The 12,047-nt window shown below is 33.8% G+C and overlaps 1 protein-coding gene and 1 non-coding gene across 2 annotated transcripts; both read left to right on the forward strand.

Moving 5' to 3' along the window:
* Positions 1-1,218: 1,218 nt before the first annotated feature.
* LOC124541969 lies at positions 1,219-10,357 on the forward strand. Its single transcript, XM_047119909.1, has 6 exons — positions 1,219-1,595; positions 4,395-4,544; positions 5,989-6,151; positions 7,162-7,340; positions 8,948-9,023; positions 9,831-10,357. Exons 1-6 carry the CDS (start codon positions 1,341-1,343, stop codon positions 10,088-10,090), a joined length of 1,083 nt encoding a protein of 360 aa, XP_046975865.1. The 5' UTR covers positions 1,219-1,340; the 3' UTR covers positions 10,091-10,357.
* Trnas-cga lies at positions 8,661-8,742 on the forward strand. The gene has a single exon. It is a non-coding gene; the product is annotated as a tRNA-Ser (tRNA).
* Positions 10,358-12,047: the final 1,690 nt, after the last annotated feature.

The following is a 12,047-nucleotide window of genomic DNA, read 5'->3' on the forward strand; positions in this document are numbered from 1 at the left end:
AACTAACAGTACGAATTTTGATGATTTTAGTATTGAAATTTAAAAATTGAAAAAAAAACTAATGATTTCCGCGCGTGGGGAGTGGTGGTGTAGGTACTACACTACCTCCCCTTACCCCCCACCCCTTCCCCAATCTAAAATTCGGGATGCGAATTTCTAATGCAATCCCTTAATATCTTTATTTATAATACAACTAGTAACCCACCCCAACTTCCTGTCAAATTATAGTTATTAGGCTTTTCTCCGCTTATGGTTGCAATCGTGTATAGTATTTTAATGTTCTAGTATGTAGGGTGAGCCAAAGCAACAAGGGCCCTTATGCCTTAGTTACCTAACATTTAAGGGATGGTTAATAAACCTTACAATGGCGGTGATCACTTACCATCAAGTGCCCCATTTGCCACTGAATGTGTTTTTATTTCAATAAAAAACTTATAATAAACTACAACAATTGCTCATTTTTTATCTGTTGATTGGCTGTGAGACCATCAGCCTAAGATAGTATCTCCTACCCACATAATCAAAAAAAATGCAATTCAGGTAGATATTATGTGTATAAGTATTGTGTATAATATTTATTTATTTTTCCTATTAACTAGATATACTCAACATACTAAATCGATTGCGAGCGAATAAAAGGAGCTGATAGCTATTTTGATAGCAGCAATTAATTTTAATCTTGATAAATTATTTCTTTAGGGGGTAGAATAAGGCATTATTAGTATTTTGTTTAGATGATTTGAAAACTTTTTATGGTTAGTAACTAATTTAGTCGATCTTGTAAACAAATTACATCTCGAAAATGACATACATAACAGATATGATATGCTATTTCGCTTACTATATTTATCCAAGTGGGAGTAGAACAAGCAATTAACTTTTTTTTATATAATTCTAACCTAAAACAGTTATGTTGATTATATGTTGTTATTATAATTATCTAATAACTAGATTATACATATTTACATGATAACCATAATTGAATCAATTGATTTCAAATAACACTCCTAGATATAAAAAAAAAACTATTTATAAAAATTAGATATAGAAACTATTTATGAGTTTCGGAAATATTAACTTCGGACCTGAGAAGTACCAGCAAAAGTAATTTAGCGGAACAAAACCAATTTTTAAAGGTACTTTCAATAATAATGAATGACTCTATTTCAAATGCCACTGTCATTTATAAAAGTCAAATTTATAAAGTCAATTCTTGATCTTGATAGATGGTAAATGACTGTCATAAGTGTCAGTCAGAGATGATATCATAACCCGCAAAATGTTAACAGAAAATTAGACCATCAATATTACAACGAAAACAACAATATTATTATGAAAAAATGGCCGACAAGCTTCGCCAAGTCGCGCAAAGAGTGAGGGATAAATTCCATTTCCCGCAGTTGAAAGCCAGCAGTCGTGAAAAAGTCGATCAGCTTATCATAAAGTATGACCCGGCTTCGAAAGTTTCAGAAATAGCCGAGAAGTTCAAACAGGGTAGTATTACTGGTAAGGTCAAAGAACTAGTATCGAGATATGAAAAATTCACGGGTATCGAAGAGATTATGGCGATTCAGAACACGGTCATCGAAGCACAGGTTTGTTTTAAACATTGTTGTAAATCAATGTCACTCGGCAGTCCAATAATAAATTGACAAAAATAAGCTTAGATGACAGTGTTAATTTTAATATATTCATTGTTTTCCTTGCCATGATATAATACTAATTTCCACCACCTGACTTTGGCTGTGCGAGGTACTCCATGCCCTTTTGTGTACCCCTGACAAAGTATCTATAAAATTTCATGATTATCTGTGGAATAGTAGATAGTGTAATAGTATAACAAACTCAATTTTGAATTTGGAATGTAAGTTAAGATTAGTATGACCTGTTGATTATTTAATATCTGTACCTACTTCCAGATGGAGCCAAAGTCCATTTATAAACTATATTTTACACAGAAAATATTTATTATATAATTAATTATTTATTAAGTATTTTTATAATATTTTTTTCTATAATTATGGGACCCTGTTTGCATAAAAAAATTCTACTTCCACCATCATGTAATTATGCATGTCTTTATTATAAAGATATAATTAATAATATGTAATAATTTAAATAAGCTGAGATGGCCCAGTGATTAGAACTCATGCATCTTAACCGATGATTTCGCATTCAAATCTAGGCAAGCACCACTATACATATATTTGCTTAATTTGTGTGTATGTGCATTCCACCAACAGCGTGGAACAGTCTGGTGGAATATGTTCCAAACCCTCTCCTTAATGGGACAGAAGATCTTAGCCCAGCAGTGGGAAATTTACAGTTACTTTATGTAATAATTTATTTACATTATAGCTATATTCTTTAAGCTAGACTAAAGCTATTTTAACAAAATAGAAATAGTCACTGTTACGTGACAATATATTTACAATTGTATTATGTATATTCATAGTTTGATAAAATCTGTGATAATCATTGTGTGTGCACAGGAAGTGAGGATAAGATTAACTTTTTCATTTAAAAAATTCAAATCATTCGCACAATGCCTTCTTGCATATACAGATGATAAAAAAAGTGTTGAATTAATACTTGTTGACTTCCAGGCAGGAAATATTACATACATACATAATTGAATTTAACTAACATGACTGTATTTTTAAATGTTGAATCAAAACTTCAGACTTTCTTGCCGGTTGTTCTGTAGGATCTGCATTCTGAACTAGTGGTAGCTTCACTTAATATAATTTGTTAAATGACAATTCAAAAGTGCTTGTAATAGCCTACTTGAATAAAGTATATTTTGATATTTGCTTTAAATATATATTAAAATTAAATATTTACCTAACTACTGTACATATGAGCTTGGTGGAATGGGAATGAAATACCTTTTCCCAAATACAATGCCTATCTGAGTTCAAATGAGTCCATCTCAAAATTATAAAGAATATATATATTTTATATGAAAGTTTGATTGCTATAAAAATATTTCACCTAATAGAAAACCATTTCCTTTTTTATCTTTATTTCAATAGAGATTATTTAATCTTATATATCTCATATAATTTATGTTCATATATCTATACTAATATAAAATTATAAATTAGTCGGTTAAATTATTGTTATAATAAAATTTAATTATTGCCCCTACAGTAAAATGTATTCAGTAAAAATGATCCCATAAGAAAAAAGGATTATGGCTACTCTAGGTAATTTTTTTTTTTCATTTTCCTATTGTAAACTGTTCTATGTTATAGTTTCCAAACTTTTATTTTTATTGTTATAATTCACACAGTTCATAATAATAATTACGCAATAGTCATTTAATTATTCTGGACATATAGCATAGCTATAATAGCAATAGATGGTGCAGTGCACAAAGGCTCCTTTAACCTATGCTTTGAAATGAGCGGGTCCAACAACTCGCCAACTCCTGAATTTAGGAAACTTCAACCTTGATACAAGATATATATTTTTCTATCTATAATTTTGAATAGTACGAGACAACTTAGATGTAGCATCGCTTAATAAATTAAAACCGATTACTGCTGATTTACACAACCAACAGAAATAGCTCCCTATCGCGCCATTCGACGCTATTCGTCGCTATAGATTCTCGCGTCAGGTCAACTCAAGAAAGCAAGTGCATGTAAATCGACGTGTCAAATTGACGAATATGTTAGGTCATATGATATTACAAGTTATTACGTTTGTGTAAAGATCGTATTCACATAAGAAATAAATATTGATGATTTGGGATAGCGTACTCAATTCGGATGTGATCGGTTTTACGAATTTTACCGATGCTACATCTAAGTTATATCGAACAGTAACGGGGTCCTTGCACACCTGTATACGCCATTATATCGATATATTTAATTATTATGTGATACATAATATACAGCAAAAGCAACGTCATTAAGCCAGAGGTCCTTCAACAGCTTCCATACAAACTAATTTTTTATCACTAAAGTTATTAATTTCGGGATATTTACCATGTTTTTTTTATTTTCGTTCGGTGGAGCTCGATATGTCGACATTATCTACGAATGTCTTGTTCACGAGAAGTTTGCGGTTAGATGTTGATAATGTTAGAAGTGTCCGTATCGGGCTACCTCCTCTCTCGTACGTTTGCTGCGTAAACACCGGTCACCACTACTATCGTCACTTTCACCCCTACCGTTGTCACTAGTTATATTTATTTTATGTACACTCGACACTCGATCCCGTGTTTTGCAAACGAAACTCACGTACATTCGTAGATAATGTCGAAATATCGAGCTCCACCGAATAAAAATAAAAAACATGGTAAATATCCCGAAATCAATAACTTTAGTATTAAAAATAACCATGTTAATTTAAAATCTTATAATTTCTCATTATCTCCTTTAAAGGAACGTTTCGTCAGCGCCCAAAACCACAGACGTGATCTGGGAAGGGAGCTGGCCTCAATCGAGGCCAGATTAAAGGAGCTTCACGCAGAAATGCAAAACACGATGAAAGGCGACGAGAAGTATCTCCAGCTGTGTACTGAAGAACACAAAGTAAGACAATACCTGCGACGACCTCCGTGATTATTTATATTTATTTATTTAGGACAACCAACAGTAGATACAATAACACATTGAATACATACAATATAAGAACTTGAATAAAGGAAAATGTTCTACTAATTACAGGTAGTCTCGGCATGCACTTATAACATTACAATACACATTTTATAAAATATTTTAAGTGAAAACGAATACATATAACAATTCGACTAAACTATTAAATAATCAAGAAATATTATTAATTAATAATTAGAAAATAAATATTAAAGCATTAACCATCTAAACAAAAATTAACATAAACATTTATATTTCTCTAGATTAAAACATTTCATTGAATTAATTTATTTATTTTATATAACCTAATACCTAAAAATATAAAAGAAATGTTTTAAGTTTGACATATAGAATATATTTAGAATTAGTAGTGTGATTCTTTATTTCACAATTAGTAATTGTAATTTACTTGGTGGTAGGGCTTTGTGCAAGCCCGTCTGGGTAGGTACCACCCAATTATCAGTTATTCTACCGCCAAATAACAGTACTCTGTATCGTTGTGTTCCGATTTGAAGGGTGAGCGCGCCCGTGTAACTACAGGCACAAGGGACATAACATCTTAGTTCCCAAGGTTGGTGGCACATTGACAATGTAAGGAATAGTTAATAGTTCTTTCAGCTTCTTTGTCTATGGGTAATGGTGACCACTTACCATCGGGTGGCCCATATGCTCTTCCGCCAACCTATTCCATAAAAAAAGGAAAACATGTTGAGGAAACCTTAATGTGTAAGCCTGCCTGTACGTGATATAGGAGCGGCATAAAAATTTAAATAATTAATTCAGAACAGATATTTCACTTACAATAGTTTTTTTTTTTAAATCGAATGTTACTGACATTTATTTATTTTTTTATTTAATAAGTACACTATCAATATACATATTAATTGATGGCTTACACAACATCCAAAAAAAGAAAAACAACTTCGGATATGTACATCGATTACAAGTATACATAACATTCGCAGTGTATCGTGTCAACATGTTAATTTAAAATTGAAATTAAAATATAATATACAATTTAAAAAAAGATTATTGCCCTATGCTTTCGTCGTTTATGAACACAACAACTAAATAACAGAAAAACAAAAAATAAAGAAAACAAAAAAACAACAGGAATTTAACGCACTATTTAGCTAACAAAAAGTAATCCATGAGCTTTTTTTTTAAAGTAATGAAGCTATCATGAAAGATGTCAATGCCATGTATAACTTTTGTCAATTCATTATGTCGAGCACATATGCGCACTATCGGAGCCAGTTTTCCAAGACGAGTTTTCGTGATAGGAGTATGGAATATTTATGTAATTTAATGACATTAAATTAATTTAATGACATTAAATTAAGAAGTCAGTGTTGCCACGTTAAAAAAATATTTCTCCTAGTTAATCATACAAGAACGAGCGCTGAGGACGCTTTTTTCCGACGCTGAGAGGGAAGAAAGGGAGCTGTTCGCAACGATGTCTTCGGCCGTGAAGCTCGGCCACGAGAGGGAGAGGGCGCATGCTGAACGCAACAAGTATTGGTATATCGTCGCCTCTATATTTGGTGAGTTACTGCTCTTAGAGATGGCCCAGTGGTTATAATGCGTGTATCTTAACCGGTGATTACGGGTTCAAACCTAAGCATAATATGAAATCTATATGTTGAATAAAAAAATTGGACTTGGATTGCATAGCAGGCGTGGGTGACTAGTTTTTAATATTTTTACAATTTAACAAACGATTAGAATGAACAAATCGGTAAAGCAGATTTTTTTATTGAAACGAATACACTTTTCTTTGTAAAAAATTGTTTGCCTATAAAGTCGGTATACGGGCGAAAGTATTACGTGACAACGACTTTGAGTGGTAAAATAATTCTAATTGTCTGTCTCTCTCGCTCCTAGGCGGGCTAACCGTGCTCGAGTGGAAGGCACGCGTGCCTCTCACTCGCTCTCATTGTGAGCGCATAACGTGAGCGGAGCGTAACGCAGTTTCTTGAAGTGTCACCCGGCAAACCAATTTATAAGACGTTGTCACGTCAAGAGTAATAAGAGCAATACCCCAAATTAATGAAGGAATTCGTAACTGCTAATATCCTTGTTTACCCCCCCCCTCCTTATCTTGTTTTAGGAGGGGGTGCAATAGCCCAACTGAATAGCACAAAGCTCGATCAATCTGCCACTTAACACGCGCCATTAACGATTACTATTTATAAATGAATGCCACGTTGTAAGCATAATATGAAATCTATATGTTGAATATAAAAATTGGACCCGTGCGTAGCAGGCGCGGGTGACTAGTTTTTAATATTTTTACAATTTAACAAACGATTAGATTGAACAAATTGGTAAAGCAGATTTTTTTATTGAAACGAATACACTTTTTTTTTAAAAAAGTAATAAGATCAATACCCCAAATTAATGAAGGAATTCGTAACTGCTAATATCCTTGTTTACCCCCCCCTCCTTATTTCTTGTTTTAGGAGGGGGTGCAATAGCCCAACTGAATAGCCCAACGGGTCAGACTCAATCGATCTGCCACTTGACACGCGCCATTAACGATTACTATTTACAGGCACGGTCCTCGGGATAGCCGGTTCGACGGTGAACAATCGTCTCAAGATGGCCGAGTTTCGTGACATGATGGAGCAACAAATGGCCCGCAGCGCGAGCGTGCTGTACACAGTCGCGGGGGGCGGCTCCGCGAGCCGGGCTGACATCGCTGATGCTATGAAGACTGAATTCGCTTACCAGGTATACATGGAATTAATTATTATCAACTAAACATCATGTTTCAGGCAAAAAGGTAGCCTTCCGTCCTTGGAGTTCAAAGTTGCTTAATAGCAAATGTCGTCAAATTCGATTCGTTGATTTAAAAAAAATAAAAGTAACAGCCTGTAAATTAAATTTCCCACTGCTGGGACTAAGTCCCACATTTCCACAATATGTGGGACTAAGTCCCAGCAGTGGGAAATTTACCTCCTCTTAAAGAGAGTTTTAGGACATATTCCATCACGGTGTTCCAATGCGGGTTGTTGGAATGCACATGTGGCAGAATTTCGATGAAGTTAGACACATGCAGGTTTCCCTCACCGTCGAGCTCGAAATGAATTATAAAGACAGATTAAGCACATATATATAGTGGTGCTTGCCTGGGTTTGAACCCGCTATCATCGGTTAAGATACACGCGTTCTAACCACTGGGCCATCTCAGCTATAAAGCTTTGACATTTTTTTCATTGATTTGACAGTGAAAAAGAGACAGACAGATAAAGTGACTTTCACATTTATAATATTTCCATAGATTATTGAATGTTGACCGCCAATGTTCCAAAATCGACTTTGGTCATTATTGGAAACTAGTTTTTCCAAGGGGCTTTGCTCTCGTGCTAGTTCAATATATTTACAGATTCATTTCAAATATTACGTTAGCATAAGACCTCTTTACATTGGTGTATGTAACCCCTTAGGGTAGAATATCTTCGTCACGGTAGCATGCGTAAGCGATCCCGTGGCGCCCGCCGAAAGACGGAGAGGGTACCGCTGGTTTTTTAGTGGGTAAACCCGGCGGACCTTGGCGCACTCGGTGTCCAGGGAACCGGGGAGTCACACCCCCCCCCCCTTTTTACAACACGTGGGGGAAGCGCGAAAAGCGTTTTTCCAGCGAGAAAAAAAAGTAAAAAAAAGGGTAGAATATCTAGAGACGCTAGAAATGTGTATCTTTTAATTTTTAGTCAATACACCAAAAACGAAGTTTCATGTTTCTAAATTAAAAATTGGCGGATATTACCCATGAGGACCCATAAAACTTTCAATCCATATTTGATAGACGGTTTTAAAAAAAAAAAAACAATAATGCTTACCAAATTTTAAGGCTACGTTTAATTTCAGTCAGGACATATTATTTTTGTAAAAAAATGCCAATTCAATAATAAATGTTATGTAATATGTCGCCTCCCATATGTTGTATATCATATTGATATGTTATCCTAATATTATTGATGGAAGGTAGAAAGCAATAACTGTATGTTATTTGTATTGAATTGATGTACATTTTCACTAGTAATAGAAACAGCAGTCGTGGCCGAGTGGTTAAGGCGTCTGACTCGAAATCAGATTCCCTCTGGGAGCGTAGGTTCGAATCCTACCGGCTGCGTATTTATTTTTCTTATTTATATTATTAATAAATGAATATAAAATAGTAACAGCACTTTTTAACAACACAAATTTTTTAGAAATAAATTTAAGACATTTTATACTATTATTTAAAATGATTAAATTTTAATGTGAATTAAAATGTTTTTTTTTTCTGAATATAGTCCTTGTCACTTAACTGATATTTATTTATCTGTCCCTTAAAGGAGCAACTTGCAACTAATTTGACGTCGATGCAGGAGAACATCAATAATCTAGTCACAAAACAGGCATCTTTGATTGGTAAGATTTTTTTTTATTTAGCAAAAGACTATGTGTCATTTGAGTGTACCTTACCATAGACATTGGAAATATATAAATTATAAACCAATCTTTGTATTGGCTATGCTAAAACGCCCATAATGTAATGTCATCTCTCTTATACCTGTAGTAAGTAGTAGTAACTTGAAGCCAGTACATAGTATTAATGATTGGTGGTCAATTTGGGTGATTATTGATGTGGGTGGCCCAGGAAAATCACACAAAGCCCTAATGTCGAATAAAAGCACATAAACGCTTTTCAATCATCATGCTAGTTTTAAAACAAATTTTAACAGCAAAAAACTCAATCCATTATAATAGGCTTTTTGACAATGCGAAAAATAAATTGTGAATTATTGTAATCAGTGTAGATTAAAAGTTTAAAAATGGTTATTTACTAACGAAACTTGAAAATAATAATTAATGTGACACAAAACGCTCCTGATTGGCCGGGCTTATGATGAAGTCACTTTCTTGTAAACCTTGCTTTTCTACTATATGTACAACAGATTAAAATACAGTAAAGTGATGTCACTGACCCCACTGCAGCGCCATATTGTCCAAGTAGCGTTTGCGCGCGTTATTTAAATAAGGAATTTTTAATATGATATTTTTTGGCAAATATGTACTAGAAATAAAAAAATCTACTTTTACTGGGTTCCTTAACCTCTACTGAATAAGATAAAATGTATTTTAAAAACCAGTCAAATAGTCTATTATAGAGTATATCAATTATACCTAAGTTAAGCCACACACCCCCTCCCCATAATTAAATTCATTACTCCCCAGACCACCTGAACCACCAAGATCACGTGATAGAGACCCAAATCCGTGAACTGAAGCGTTTGATAATAGTCGCATCGAAAAATAGTGCCAAGTCAGAAGCGGAGCTTGCTAAAGTACTATCAGCAGTCCACCAGGAAGTTGAAGATGAGAAGAGGGATGAACCACCAAATACAACGGTGGACGGTAATCAGATTCTCACAGGTCTCGGTATAGTGATGTGCGCCGTGGTAATACTGAGTAATATTTTTGGTAGGATCAGTTGATTCAAATGGCTTACCAGCGTCAATATAAGTTTATAAATGTTACTACATATGCGTAGGTTGTTTTCGATTTTATTTTTTATTCCTTATTTAAAGTGTTGCTCCACTAAAAATATGTTGCGTTGTCGAGTGTGATATTGTATCTCAGTTTTATGTGATATTTCACTTGGTACAACATGTTCGTAGAGGGAAATCTTTATAATATTTGTCTCATATTAACTTGGAAGCACAATTTGTTAAATGGTTGGAAGATAGTGCAAAGTTGTCAACTAATAAATTATACCTTTTTGGACTTAATTTTGTATTGAATTTAAAACCAATAAGTTGAAAAACAGATGTCTTAAGCACAATACGCGTTCAAGTAGTATTCTGTAGATCCCAACCACACACATATATATTTGAGATGTGATTTGGCTCAGCGCAGGATCTTTTGTATTGGAAATACTTGCCATGTGTAAAAATAAGCTAAATAATAATATTTCTTATAAAATAATGCAAATACGAGCACGTTTTACCAAATGAAGTGTTGTCATAACATAAAATATGTAATAAAAGCTGTTGTACGACATTTTATGTAATCTATACTTTTACATTACAAATATTTATAAAAAAGGTTATTTTTTTTCTAATTCAATTATTAGCACAAGATGAGGCTCAGGTAATGCAAACGAGGGATTTTTTTATTTCTTTTTTAAAAAAGGGAACAAAAAGAATTTCGGGCATTGACCGTATTACATACAGCCAGGGTCTTATTTTTTTTTTAATCTTAATTAATTTTATAAATGTTACTGTTTTTTTTGTTAGGCTTCTTAACTACATAATAAGATTGTGATTCATTTGCATACAAAACAGGTATACAGGAATTTTCAGAGTACCTAACTTATCCCCCCACACGTGGGCGTAACCACAGGTGAAAACTACTTGGAAAACATTGTTTAGTATAAAGAAAGAGAAGACCGTAGTCTATATTCCACAATAGATGACAATAAACTAACGAATCCAATTTAATAACATAAGAATTGAACTTGAATTCCGATTTCGAACTTACCAACACGAAATGGAAACCCAAATAGGACCTAAAGGTGTGAATGCAATGGCAATATACAATTCTACGCGAGTGACAGAGACAGAGACATTCTTATACAGTCAATGTACAGTCGGGGTAAGAAAAGGTTCGTCACCTTAAGATCTATTTTCGTGTGCTCAGTATGAGTAATTATCTGCTTTACCGATCGAGAATGACATATTGCGTCGCAATGATTTGATGCTTAGATTCAAAAGGTACTAAGAGCTTAAGACTTGATGAAGAAATGAATTAGAAAACTGATGAAGATTGTCTTACTCTGACTGTAAAATGATTATCTTTTTTATCGATACAAAATTAATTAGAAAAATATACTATCGAGTTTGGCTAGTAAGGTAGTGATTATTCTAAGAGAGTATCTAGGGAGGCGAACGAAAAAGTCAATCAAAATCGGCAAAGTAGCCATATCCGAGTAATTACTCGATTGCATAAACGATTAACTGTAGGCATCAATATCTAAAAGCCCGCATAAAGCCAGAAGTTTTGTTAAAGCGGTAGCTTGATAAACATTTCGCTAATTAGTATTGCCAGGATATAAAGGTGGATTGTAGCTGAATAAAATATATCTACAACCCAAGTTAGCAAAACTATCGATAACGGCCTTGCGTTTAATAAGACTTCTCTACTTTAAAATCTTGCCAAAGTTAATGGTTGCCTACCAGTAATTCACTTGAAAAGATAGTATTTATATCAAAAGGTCTGAAGTAAACAGGTTCCTAATTGATTAACTGTACAATTCTATGAATCTAAAATAAAATGCACCTGACCCGTCCAACTGACTATAAATACTGGATGCCGCTTCTCTCCACCAGCCACTTCTTGCAGACTGATATCTTGGTAGTTCTCTTTTTAAAAGTAGGTTTTGTCAAAAGGGCT

The sequence above is a fragment of the Vanessa cardui genome, chromosome 29 (assembly GCF_905220365.1).
Source record: "Vanessa cardui chromosome 29, ilVanCard2.1, whole genome shotgun sequence".
Classification (NCBI taxonomy): domain Eukaryota; kingdom Metazoa; phylum Arthropoda; class Insecta; order Lepidoptera; family Nymphalidae; genus Vanessa; species Vanessa cardui.